Source organism: Colletes latitarsis, chromosome 4 (genome assembly GCF_051014445.1).
Source record: "Colletes latitarsis isolate SP2378_abdomen chromosome 4, iyColLati1, whole genome shotgun sequence".
Lineage (NCBI taxonomy): Eukaryota > Metazoa > Arthropoda > Insecta > Hymenoptera > Colletidae > Colletes > Colletes latitarsis.
This window is the reverse complement of record NC_135137.1, coordinates 31,718,733-31,733,283: the sequence shown is the minus strand read 5'-3', so window position 1 is coordinate 31,733,283 and position 14,551 is coordinate 31,718,733. Positions and strand designations below refer to the sequence as shown.

At 35.2% G+C, this 14,551-nt stretch overlaps 1 protein-coding gene across 3 annotated transcripts in view; it reads left to right on the top strand.

The window, feature by feature from the left end:
* Positions 1-14,551, top strand: part of LOC143340791 (uncharacterized) — a 115,933-nt gene that overhangs the window by 88,232 nt on the left and 13,150 nt on the right. For all 3 annotated transcript variants that reach the window (XM_076763095.1, XM_076763093.1, XM_076763094.1), the window contains exons 2-4: positions 8,341-8,473; positions 13,710-13,809; positions 13,884-14,014. In XM_076763095.1, coding sequence (XP_076619210.1) covers positions 8,394-8,473; positions 13,710-13,809; positions 13,884-14,014 — 311 coding nt within the window. In that variant the 5' untranslated portion in view covers positions 8,341-8,393. The remainder of the gene's footprint in view (positions 1-8,340; positions 8,474-13,709; positions 13,810-13,883; positions 14,015-14,551) is intronic.

Below are 14,551 nucleotides of genomic sequence, written 5' to 3'. Positions count from 1 at the left end.
ACATCGAGTTACACTGCGTGAGCAATTTAACGAACCAAAGTGAAACATTTGATTAAAAAACATTTATTCGCGGATAAAGAAAGGAAATATTGCTATTCTGTTTCTTTAATCCTTGTTTCGCTTTAAGGCGTATCCAGAACGCTTGCTGTGCCGCGATTTCAGAGGCTATAAAGTAATGAAAACCTGAAGGAACTTCAAAACGTAAACAGAGAATACCACATAGGCATTGCTTCTGTATTATAGAACTCGACAACCTCTAACACCTGAAAATATTCTATTTCTCGCTTATATTCCATAGTTGGATTCGTCGATTTAAATTATATAAAGTGTATTAACCTTTATAAATTCAATTACTTAATCTTTGTCCACTACTTTATATTTTTGTCAGAAGTTTTTCTTTTATTTAATTTAGGTCGTTTATTTTAGGATACGGTTACATCGATCCTATTTCGATATATTTGCAATCGTTGCAATAGTTTCTTCTGGACAGTGGCACCTTAATTTGTTTATTTTGTAATTTTATGTAGCTCACAGCAATGAATATACATTTATATTTCTGACTCTTAAAAATCGACAAGGGGTAGCTGTCTAAATTTTTCGGCGAAATTGAAAAGTTTCAGATCACTCTGGAAAAATTATTTTCGAGTGCAGGGGTCAATTACAATCATTTTTGGTGAATAGACATACCCCCGAAATCCTACGCATTTTCGAGAAAAAAATTCATTACCGAAAATTTCATGTCTGACCATTTCTTTAGACGTTCTACTGAAAATTCATACGTACCTTTAAAACGTCATAACTTCTGAACGGATTGAACGATTTTAATGTTTAAAAAAGCAAACTACGCGTATTTTGGTGGAGAATATGTACAAATCGCAAAAATATTCGAAAAGTTGGTCCTTGACCCCGCAAAATGAGAAAAACCCCATAAAAATGGTCCAATTTTCAAACAGCCATAACTCCTACAATTGTGAATATATTTCAATGAAATTTTTTTCTAAAGTAGAATTCATGGGCACCTACAGAAAAGTATTAGACAACTTTTCTATAGGGCGTCAAACAAAATTACTAAAAATCAATAACGAATTCTTAAGAAAAATTGACAGGGGTTAGGTGTCTAAATTTTTCAGAAAAAAAAAAAATTTTAAATCGTTCTAAAAAAATTATTTCTATCTAGGGGGGTTAATTACAATCATTTTTGGTGAATACACATACCCCCGAAATCCTACGTACTTTCGAGAAAAAAATTCTTTACCGAAAATATACTCTGTGGCCAAACACCCTGTATATTTAAGTATACTTACCATTTAATAACATTCCTGAAGAAGACTCTGTGGATCGAAATAATTGGTAAATTATTGGAGAATTCTCGAGCAAAAGAGTGTTATTATAAAATTAAATTCAATAAATTGTTGGAAATAAGGATGCTTTTCACTGTTTAAATAAGAGAGAAAATGACCTTTTATCGAAAATAAAAACCCTCTGTCAGACTTCCTTTAGCTAACCATTTCTCTAAAACGTAGAACAATAAATACATCATAGTCTCAGACCGTAATAAATTTATGTCAACCCTTCCAAACGATTCTACAAAATCTCGCGATCATGTAATTATCTTGGGACGCGAGCGTCTTTATTCAGGGCCCGGTTCTTAATATCTGTTGCTTCTGACAGGACCGTGACAGGCGTAGCATTTGATGGGCTGAAAGTGGATCGATATATCTTTGAAAGCTCAATTGAATGTTCCTAAAGTAACTTCGTGACCCGTTTTTTCTCCCTTCGCTTCGTCAAGAGAGCGAAAAAGAGACTAGCCCCTGAATGAATATACTCGAGAATCAGGGAATCTCTTTCTCTTTCTCTGCAGCCGCGGGCTAAAATCTTACACACCACTAATTGCTACCATTGTCTCTGATGGAAAAAAGCGAAGCACCGCCACCAACCTGCAACCACTCTCTTCTTCCGCGCTAAATCTTATCCTACTCGTCCGTCTCCTCTCTCTGCCAAAAATCTCGGTTACTTGCTCGACGATGTACCGTGTAGGCAACCATTCGCCAACCAATCCTAAACGTGATTCGAAACACTACTTTTTCCCATTAAATCAGTTTCACTTCATATTCTTTACAGTTCGATTCCATTTTGAAATTAAAAGTTTCAAAATTGGTCCGATAAAACAATTTTGAAATAATAATTTAGTATATTGACTTATATTATAATCATTGATGTAGAATGATGACTGAATTTTTTAGGCCATTCTACATTATTGCGTTTGACGAAATTATTTTCATTTTTCAAATTTATCAATAAACTATATATCCTTTACATTAGATATAATTCTCCTGTACTGCTTATACAGGGTGTTCGGCCACCCCTGGGAAAAATTTTAATGGGGGATTCTAGAGGCTAAAATAAGACGAAAATCAAGAATATCAATTTGTTGATGAAGGCTTCGTTAAACAGTTATTAACGTTTAAAGTTCCGACCGTAGTGAATTTTTTTCTTGAAAATGCACAAGATTTCGGGGGTATGTCTATTCACCAAAAATGATTGTAATTGACCCCCGCAACCGAAAATAATTTTTCCAAAACGATTTGAAATTTTTTTTTTTCGTCAAAAAATTTAGGCACCTCATGGTAATACATATCCTAAAAAAGCTGTTGCTATTGAAAGTAATAAAATTACAATTCCAATAAATCATACATTAATTGATTTAAATGAATGATAATAAATATTTCGTCCAATCCCCTGTCGATTTTTCTTAAAAATTCCTTTTTCATTTTTAGTAATTTTGTTTGACGCCCTACAGAAAAGTTGTCTAATATTTTTTTGTAGGTACCCATGGGCTCGACTTCAGAAAAAAATTTCATTGAAATATATTCACAATTGTAGGAGTTATGGCTGTTTGAAAATTGGACCATTTTTATAGGGTTTTTCTCATTTTGCGAGGTCAGGGACCAACTTTTCGAATATTTTTGCGATTTGTACATATTCTCCATCAAAATACGCGTAGTTTGCTTTTTTAAACATTAAAATCGTCCAATCCGTTCAGAAGTTATGACGTTTTAAAGATTCGCATGAAAATTCGGGCAAACATTTCTGGCCAGAAATTATATTTTCGGTAAGGAATTTTTTTCTCGAAACTGAGTAGGATTTCAGGGGTATTTCTGTTGACCAAAAATGCTTGCAATTAACCCCTGTAACTAAAAATAATTTTTCCAAGACGATTCGAAAATCTTTTTTTTCACCCAAAACTTTCACCACTTACTCGATATTTTTTCTCGAAAATGGATAGGATTTCGGAGGTATGTCTATTCACCAAAAATGATTTTAATTGACCCCCGCAACCGAAAATAATTTTTCCAGAACGATTCGAAATTTTTTAATTTAATTGTTGATAACTTTTTAACGAAGCCTCCATCAATAAATTGGTATTCTTGATTTTCGTTTGATTTTGTCCTCTAGAACCTCCCATTATAATTTTTCCCAGGGGTGGCCGAACACCCTGTACAGTTTGTTCCAACAGTCAGGTATCATTTGATACCATTATTAAATAGTGTAAAGTAATAAGGAACGTAATGAGGCCTTCATTATTTTTTATGTAGAATTTGATAGAATAATAGCAACGTTAGCATAATTTGCTTTTACTATTTATCAATCAGATTATTCCTTCTTATCGGAAATCTAAAAAATATTTCAAGCATATTAAGTGAGTTTAACATAAAGTTTTTAAAATAACAGTGAAAGATAAGTACACTTAATTAATGTCACTACTTTTATTATTTAAAAACTGTCTGCAAACGAAAAATATATTTTCGTATTAATTTCAGCTTAGATTCGCATTTCTCTTGATTTTTGCAATAGCTCTTATACGCGCACGTTTTTCCAAAAAAGGTAGCACGTTCCAAAACATCAATTTAAAGCCCATGCTCGATGATCCTTTGCATCCTGCAGCTGACATCGCTCGACGATTGTTCGCAGACTCGTTTTCCACAAAATTAAACCGCGACGCACGTCTGCGTTCCATCTTTTAAATGGAATAATAATACTCGAAATGGTTTGCATGAATGAAACGTCTCTGTACTATCTGCAAGAACAATGAGGAACGCTGAAGAAACTTTTTCCTTTCGCTATTACCACTCATTCTTCCGTGCTTCTTTTTCAACATAATACGACTGTTGTTCCCTTCCCTTTCGTTTCTCGTTCCTTTTAACTAAGACTTCATGGACGGATCTTTTATTTAACCGTGTATTCTCATTTTAACGTCATCCAATATGCACTTCTACAATTCTCTCTTTTTGATATCCTTCATATTTCTTTCTTATTGCTACTTTATTAAGAATTTATACAATCTTTCCTTTCGCGTAATTTTTTAATTAACGCTCCCGTTATTCGCAAGATGTCGAACAGAATAATATATCATCGTTTAACTCCTATAAAATTAATTCGATATTGACAAGTTAAATCCTCGATACCGCATTTACAATCTACTTAACATAACTTAGAGACTATACTCTGACATAAAATTTACTCGAACAATTTTTTACTTTACATTCTATTAACAGAGCATAAATACACTTTATTGCAGATAAATCGGGAATATTATACTGCAATATAGGATTCCAGAGTCGATGAATCGACAAATCAAGAACATAATTGCCTTAAATAATAGAAATTCGGCGTCTAAACATCTTTAAGCTATAGAGGAACACTGAAGGGTTGAAAAGATCCTAAAAACCTTTTTCGAGGAATTGTATTTATAATTACCGTTTGTGCGGGTGTCTGTGCGCGGTTTGCGAGCTAAATCATATATACGTGTATGTATCTGTTCCACTTCAAAAGCGGATCGCTTCTTCGAAGGGAAAACCATCCGGATTGCTGCCTGTTCGTTGAATGCCCGTCGAAGCATCTGAGCAAAGTTCACCGACTCCGCTGGCTTGGCCTATTTTTTCAGACACACGCTGGGGTGCACTTTCTTCCATCCGCCCCCCACCTGCCACCCTTTTTTTTTGAAAGGAGCTGAGTGCATGACTATGCTAAGCCACATGTACTTTGTGTCAAAACGTCTGAGATAAGAGGGGAGCATTACCACGCGTCGCAGCAACTGGACGACTGTGCTCACCTTTTTCGGACATAAGTATACAATTTTTTATATATGCGACAACGAGGAAGTAATTCATCGATCGACGCCCACCCCTAAAATACTTCAAATCGTTTCGAAACCACGAAAACCTTGAGTAAATATACAAAGCGTTTCGTAACTATACGTAATGTGCAGAGATAAGATCTTGGCTACCATGTCCGATTTGTTATAGTATTTTCTACTGTAGAAAGTTGAATCTATAAAAAGGAAATTATACTGTAACGGGTCACTGGAACATTTTCTCATCTTTGGTATAATTCTGACCACCTCTACGTGTTACCCTCAGTATGAGAAGAAATAATATTTATTATATTGTTTTGAGAGCTTATGGTGTGCTCTAAATTAATATTGAGAAAGTTCTGCAACAACATTGCCAGCTTTTTAACTTACAATGTATTTTTCTCAAAGGTTTCATTCACATTTGTGATAATAATGATGTCGGAAGTAATGCAATATATACTATTGTAAAATGACTGATACCTCCTAAAACAAAAGTAATGTTAACTAATACAATGATTACACAATAATTATAAAACAGCTATGAAAACATTATATGATTAATTATTAACACATCCACGGTAAAAATATTGCATCAAATATTACACCTTTTCAATGAACGAGATATTTTCACAAATCCTTAACAATACATAGAACATTCTGTTTGGGAATTGAAACTTAAGTAACTCCATCCGTTTGCATTCTTCGCTGATTAAGCTTTGCAAAGTCTTCGGAGCAGAAACAGGGGTGACTGGACAGGACAAGTTTTAAGGGATTGTGTCTCTGCTGATTTACGTTTGGATGTGTCACGAGTTACGGAGAAAGTTGTATGAAATACTTGTTTCGAAGGAAAATAGTCTAAAAATCTAGCGTTGCGATTAACTACGAATAAGTTTATCGAAACATTTTTACGTGAGATAGTGCATGTCGAAAAGTGATCGAATTGCTAGTCCCTAAATATTCCTAGTGAATCGCGTTCGAAGCACGTATTCTGGTTCGTGGTAGACTACCTATGCGGCGTTAAGGGCAGTCGTCTGAGGGTTATCCAGTCTTCTTTAGTCTACGAACTATGTACTTATTCATCCATGCATATGCATGCCTCTACATAACGCATATATTCGTAACGCGGTATATTCAGCCAAACACGTGCACGTATACGCACATCGAGACTCGTTGAAGACGCGGATACACGCGTGTGCGCGATGCAGCCAGGTTGAAAGACGAGATTATGGACCCTTCGCGACGTAACCAAAGACGAAACCGCCGCGAATGGAAGCTCGAATTTTGCCACGGAGTTTCTTACGAATCTTGAATATCCTTTCATCTCCCGGGGCGGCAATGGCGTCAATCGTCAAAAAACTTTTCGGGAAGATTTTATCGCTCGTGGCACTGCCCCCTTAACTTCTATCGACATTTCTGGCCACCGACCACTTCCGACAAATTTTACGAAGCATTTAACGCTACGTCGTCGAAAAAGTTCTCGCGATAATGGCGTTGATAACTCGAGAACACTTCGCGAAGATGAAACTATAAAAGCCATCGATCTATTATTTCGAAGAGAAAAAGAATAGAGTGAAATTAAGGGTGAATATACACGAAGGCTAACCATAATATTTGATTCAGTATATCGGTGATATCGTTAAGATGCCAATAAGGAGAATTTAACTTAAATATTCAATATGAGATCCGCTTAAAGTGTCGTACGAGCGAAGGGAACGAAAAAAGGAACTCTGCCATGTTAAAAATATCCGACAGTAAGCCTCGCGGCCATATTGCTTCGTCTTGACATTATGAAATATTTCTTCGCTATTTTGTTGATTTTATTGGAAAATTGAAGTAAATAGAGTATAAGTTATTGTTTAATAAAGCATCAAGTTTTTTTATTTATCTTTTTTTGCAATGACTAGATAAAAAGACAGTTCATTCTTTTCTGGATTAATGTTATCAGCAATATCGAACGCTGGGTCACGTGAACCTAAATGGGACATCGATTACTCGATGATTATACTTTTCTAAATAGCATCTCATTCTCCATTTATTTTTTAAACAGCCTTATTATTATTACTGGAAAATGCCTGTCGATACTCGATTTACAAGTTACTATATTTTAAAAATTTCTTGATTGCAATTGTAAATGATGAGTTTAATAAATTCAGATTTTAATTGTTTAAAAATGAACGCAGAGAAAGAGAAGATCGAACGCAAGAGGAAACGAGAAAGTAATAGTTACGAATGCTTGTGTTGCGCCGTCTGCGATGAAAAATGGCAAGACGCTATGATACAGTGTGTTCGATGCGACACGTGGTATCACGAACTGTACTGCGGCAATGTTACCCCACATACAGTTACTTACATTTGCCCTAAATGTCAAACTTCGGTAAAAAAAAAACTAGTACAAAGTTTGAAAGTTTCTGTATTCGTTGTTCACATATATTGCTATGTATAAATATTCTTAACGTTATACGATTTATTCTAGAATCTATACTGGACACACTTTATGTACCAGTTGTGAAATATTTCGTTTTACTTGTATTTATTATCAAATGCTTTTCATCAGCAATCACGTGCAATTATCCATTTACATTATACGTTTTGTATAATGGTATTTAAATTTTGCAGTTTTTTAAATCGATCGATATTATTGATACATTATTTTTCTCTTCTCCAGACAAATTAGAATTATACTATATTGTATATACAGATTTTATATTATATTACTTAGTAGTTACTACTTTTGGGGTAGTTGGTAAATCGTAATTTACAGTTTAAATTCCATTTCTTTTATTATATCGAGTAAAAGTTACGAAAAAAATCATGGATATTCTACCTGAAGGTGTACACGTTTCTGAATTTTTTCACAATTTTTGAAAAGGTATATAACAATCAAAAAAGTTAAAGGTTTCTGACCCCAACCTAATTTCGCGTTTTCACTAACTTGTCGATTACTGTTACGTTCACCCTAACAAAGTGTGTTACCCTACCGGGGTGTGCAACAAACTATTTCGTTTCTGTCCAGGATGGGTGTAAAATTATACCCTCGAAGACGTGTATCGATGTGCATACGTACGTAGGTTGAGACCTGAACCTACTCGTCATATCGAATGTACGCACACTATGGGCACCCGTAAGGATCGTTAATCCACGGGTAATCTTGGTTCTGTAACTGTAATCGGATCATGCTTTCCATGGATTTACTTCGTGTGTTTCAGGCTCGGCGGTTTCATCGGATTTGTGGTTGGGCCTGGATTTGGTATTAAGAAGGATGGGTTGGACACTCACCGGTCTTGGAGTGGCGTTAATCATCGTCGTCATTGCTGGCGCCGCCCTGGCGCTGTGCAGAAGGTGATTGCACCACGATTTTAACCATTCCGTACGTCAGTGTACTGAACAACCACTGAACACTATCGTATTCCTCGATAACACTATAAAGTCATCGTATGTCTTCCCGTTTATTCGAAACGTGTTTAAAAATGCGATCTACATACGATATTTTTATTTTCAGCAATTGTTAATAAAATTTTTCAACGTTTCAATGCCTGTAACGCTTTGAAATTTCGATAGTTTTAACGAGTAATATAACTTAAAGCATTTGCGAGTAGACAAAATTGAGAGATACGTATTTTATTCGTTGGCAGAGGCTCGAGTTTTTGGTTAAAACAGTTATCCTTATTTTCGATGAAAACTTGTCGCGATTAGTAACAAACGCGCTAAACAAAATTCGTTCTTCTCGTTTCTGTTAAAAAAATTACAAATATACACTGTCAAGAGTTGTGAGCAATCTTCGATGTTTATTTTTTCACACATATACCTACTTATTTCATTTAAGATTTACTCTTTCATAACAAAAGATCACTACTTACGCATACTATAAGATAGTAATTACACTCTTTAGAAAAACCCGAAAAATGTAATACTTCTTTCTATTTGAGGAAACACGAAATATCTCTCTTCTAGAGATCAATTATCTAGCTGTTTCAATTTCGACACTCTTCTGTAAACTCGTAAACAATCTATATCAATTAATTTGTATTTCTTTCAAGAGATTCCTAATAATTCGTAGCGATAAAATATTTTAATCCAAACAGTAATTATATTTTTCAATGATACATTTATATACGTACTTTTAAACAACTATTTATTTATTTTTACGATCGAAGGTTGCTTCAAACTGTTAAGACTACGTATAATCGAAGAGCCGAAAGAAAATTTTATTATAAACGAAATCATATTTCTGTTGTTCTTACTACCATCTGTTTATTATCATTGGCTTAGACTTGCTATACGATTAATTTATCACACAAATGTTTGATATTCGAGTAAAAGTTTCCTGGCATGAAAGAAGAAATAATTTTCTGGATGAACTGATAGTATCGATCTCATAAATCTGACACTACACCTTTGTCGAGTTAAAGCTCGTATCAGTGTAACGATGACACTGTACCAAGAGAATTGATAAGAACGAAGATGTCGTGACACGCAATTGCACAAATATCTAAATCGTGGGAAGTCGATAGTGACAATTCCTAAGCGAGGTCGACGACCCAGAAATCGTTAAACCCTATCGCGTTGACCTCGAGAGTTTGGAACACCGATTATGGCGGTTCAATATGAACGCGAACTCTGAGTTGCTCGCGAGGAACGCTGCCATTTTTTTGCCTTTTAAACTCAAGTCTTTTCCGTAAAAATAGAATCTTTCTTTTTTTTATTTTTACCTAGTGTTCTGGGGAAATAAAATTAACAGAAATCGTTCGTGCGAAGAATTATCGCTAAAATCAGTTTACGTCAAGTTATCGCGATGACAAAGTATAGCAATGGAGAGTATACTGGTATGTTGCTTGCATTAGGAACTCGCGATGGTAATATCTACATTACAAGTACCTAACTAACTATCTACTAATCTATCTTGATAGTTAGAACACCGTCAATTTTTCCAAGAGGAGGTAGAGATTTTTCAAATATTTAATATTTATGTTGGAACTGTCGTGAAGGTAGAAAGTTCCTGGAAGGGTTTCACAAATATTGAAAAAGAAAATCCCAAGATAAAACATCCGTACAATCAAATATACCGATTTGGTATCAAGAGGAGATCTTTAGTATCTGATCTTCTATCATTCGAAAAAGTTGAGAAAGCCGGATGTTCTGTGTCCTTTACTTCCTTTAATACGGTAGAGTCAGGGCGTAGAAAAAATGTTCGTGATCCTCGGATCAGGAGATTATAGACTCTCAGCCTCGATACTTTAAGCGCTGCTACGCAGAACTACAATCGCTGTCATGGCGGTAAAATACTTTGGCTTCTGGGATTACAAAATATCATAGCCCCTAATTTCTGCTCGGAGCATCGTAACAAAGTAAATGCTGAAAATTCTTTTTGTCTATAAAAGAAAATTATTCGAAAATTTAAGAAATTAAAAATCGAATATATATAGTATTCGTGTGTTCATGATTCGCAGCATAGAACTATACAGTGTGTTCGGCCACTTCTGAAAAAAATAATAATGAAAAATGAAGAATATCAATTTATTGATTGAGGCTTCGTTAAAAATTCATTAAAAAATTTCAAATCATTTACGGAAAAATTATTTTCGATTGCAGGGGTCAATTACAATCATTTTTGGTGAATAGACATACCGTCGAAATCCTACGCATTTTCGAGAAAAAAATTTATTACCGAAAACTTCATGTCTGACCATTTCTTTAGACGTTCTACTGAAATTTCATACATATCTTTAAAACGTCATAACTTTTGAACGGATTGAAGGATTTTAATGTTTCAAAAGACAAATTACACGTATTTTCACGAAGAATATGTAAAAATTCTTAGAATAATGGAAAAGTTGTTCCTTAACTCCATAAAGTTAGAAAACCCCCATAAAAGTAATCTAATTTTCAAACGGCCATAACTCCTACAATAGTCAATGAATCTCATTGAAATTTAGTCTGGAAATAGAGCTCATGTGTACAAATAGTGGTAACAAATTTTCAAAATCGAAAACGAGACCTTGTACAAAAAATTCTATTCTGTATTTTCAGTTTCCTTTTGTACGATGACTCGCTTCCTTTTCAGTTATACTAAGAATACTGCTGCAGCCTGTATTTAAACAATTTTTGAATATTGTGTAGAAAAATTGAAATCATTGTTAAATATTATTACAATCGTAACAGTACAATTTTCGATAAAGCAGTGCAGTGGATTTTTATTTTAAGATCATTTAATTTTCGATCCCCTTCTTGTTTATAATTAAAATAAGTGATCATAATAATTTGTTCACCCACTGTATTTTAACTCAAATTGAAAATTTATTACGATTAATCGGTTTTAAAATCACAAGGACCACGAACTGACAAACAAACCATTGACTTTGCGGTCACTCTGAACATATTATAAAAGTATTTACACGATGCTCATGATTCGTATGGCTGCAAAATTAAACACGACGATTGGTACAAAACGCCTCTGGTCGTGGGCGTTTAGTCGAGCTTCTGTATCCCGGTATTTTCTCGCATTACATAACAGTATACTCCTGAAGACTGGTAAACGCTACACATGCAACAGGTTAAAGGGTCATTCAGCCACCAATTGTATCAAAGACGTCTTATCTACCCTTTTCTGTACGCGAGTTTATTCTTCTTCGAGTAAAGCGAGACGCGAGACATTTCTCCGAGCAATTCCGACCCACGCGGAGAAATATTAAAATATACCTGGAAGCGATAGTCGTTGTCAGATTCGTTAAACCTTCGCGGAAACGACGCTTGGATCTAAAAAACCGTAACAATCGTAATACCGAGTCGATATTCCCGATATCACAACGCCGAGCTTGACCTTTCAAAGAGAAACACGAACCACCGTAACATCGACAGAATGTGAAATTGCAAACTGAAATCTGCCTCAAGTTTTTATTTATGATATTCATGCAGCGTCGGAATTAATGTTGTATTATCGTCGACCGGAGTTACTGCAACCGGTTTCTTACGTCTTCTATAAATAACATTTTTCTAAATATTATAATAAAAATTAAACGTATCTGGAAACCTCTTTGCCTATTGTATCTTTTTAATAGTAAGTGTTCTAGTAAAGAGTGAAGAAGAAAATACAATTATATTGTCACAATATAATATCCTCTTTAAGACTATTTTAAGTTAGAAAATGATTCAGAAGTAGATGGTGTTACTAAAGTCTTGAAGAATAACAATATTTCACACACATTTTGAATTAATCAATTAAAGAAATTACTTTCTACTAACCTAATAAAAATCAGCTTTAAATAAGTCATTGTTATTTATATCTGAAATATTTCACTCGCGTTCACAATGACGACATAAAAGTCCCATAAGTTTTCATCAAAGGTGAGACTACCACTTCATCTTCTTCAGCCAATAGTGTTTTCTTTATCGCGTGTTCAATATAGAGCACTTTGGTTTTTCCTTTACAAAACTCAAACAAAACAAGCTCCTCCTTTTATTTCATCCCTCAGTCTATCATCATCCTCCGCCATCTTTCTTTTTTGTAGCTCGTCCAAGGCTGCTATGTCATTACATTAAAATGGAGTTCAACTTACTCTCAGAATTAAATGAGTTGTTTCTAATACGTCTGTTCTGCTTCTTTGTGGTTTGTTCACAGTATTTCTCTTTATGTTTATTTTTTAAATTTTATTTCTATCACCAGTACTGAAGTACTAAGCAATAAAAACAATTTTCCACAAAAAGCTATAATAAAATAAAATGTGTTCTTAAAGTTTGAGAAAATTGTTAAATTTGATGCTTATTAAAATTGATATACTTTTATAAGTAATCACGATTTACGATATTGTCGCCGTTTCATTTTGCCATAGTTCAGCATTTTTTTTTTTAACGACTATTCGATTTACGACGACGGTTAACCGGAGGTCCACGCAGGGCACTACGTAGAACGTCGAATCGACGTTGCATTAAAGGGTATATAACGTGAATTAGAATTTATAACCGGTCTTTATCGAGCGTTTCCACGTAATACAGGGCTATAAAATAAATATCGCTCGACGATGGGACACAAAAGTTGAGGCAGAAAGCGTTACGTGCCTCCTTCTCGCGGGATCTGTTAAAATGACTGTTAGTCGGGAATGGAGCGAAATTTTATTTTACCTTTAATACAGCGCTTACTAAAATTGATTTTCCCTGTGACCTCTTTGACGAGCGCACGTCTCTATTCACTTAATAATAGCATACTCCCGCGTGCTTGCGAGTACGCTATTAGTCTCCCATTGGTCGAGCGATCCATGTGACCAAACACTTTTCCGCCGTCGTGTTGGGATATAGAAAAAGAAAAAAGGAAAACGAAAATAATTTCCGATCGTTGACGATTTTTATCGTGCCAAAAATTTTACGTAACGGCAATCCTACTCGTATTAAATATCAATATTTTCAGTGTTCGAGCAGAGTGACCCAGTAATCTAATTCCCAGGCTGTTGTCCCGAAAGTTTCTCTATGAAAACATGATTATCGACCGCAGCATCTAACATAACAGCTTGCAGCATCTGAAAGCCTGCGAGCGTTTAACGGAAAAGCGTAACGTAATAATACTTTGTATGCAATGTCGCCTCAGGTATTGCATTGGTTGGCAATGGAGCACTAGAAACGTTTGGAACGTCTGCGAGGAGTGGCGACAGAGGCTGTCCTGGTTGTGGGCACCGCGAGAAGAGAAGGTATACATAATCTTGCAAAAAAAAAAAAAACACGCGTAATCGCATTGCAATCGTTTTGTTGCGTCTGTTTGCAGGTTGGTTTGGTGAAAGCACAATATCCAACGGCGCAAACGATCCCTGGATTGTATCGACAACCTGGAAACGCGTCCCAATTGCTCCATAGCGACAGCGATCTCAGACTCAACGAGCAAGGCGCTTTTACCAGGTAAAACGAACTCTAACGATACAGGGTGTATGATACAATTGAGTCGAATACTTAGTGGAATGTACTCGAAGCAAACTCGTAAAGAGAATTGTATAGCTCGGTTTGAGGGTAATCCTTGTCATCCTTCCATAGTCTTACGTGTTTTAAATGGTATTGGACGACACTCGTTAGCTAGACTATGGACCTAGGTGATAGTCTAATCGCCTGATCTCATCACTGCCACTTACTTATTCACCCTTGAGCCTCGAGGTTCTTATTAAACTTGTTGAGCTGTACCCCCGAAGGATACAAAACGCCAAATGTGTTTTTCACCGCCTTTGGTGTGTCAAGGATGAGATGGAACCAACACGATTACTGAGAATGCATGGTTAATCAATTATAGTTGGAATTCATAAAGTGGTAATAATCTTGACAGCATCTGAAATCAATAATTTGTAAGAAAGAATATTTTATGGCGTGCAAAAGATTTCTGTACAAAGTGGTTGAAAGTGTTTCGACGGAATGTCGTCATTAATTACGAAACGATTGAAGTGTTAT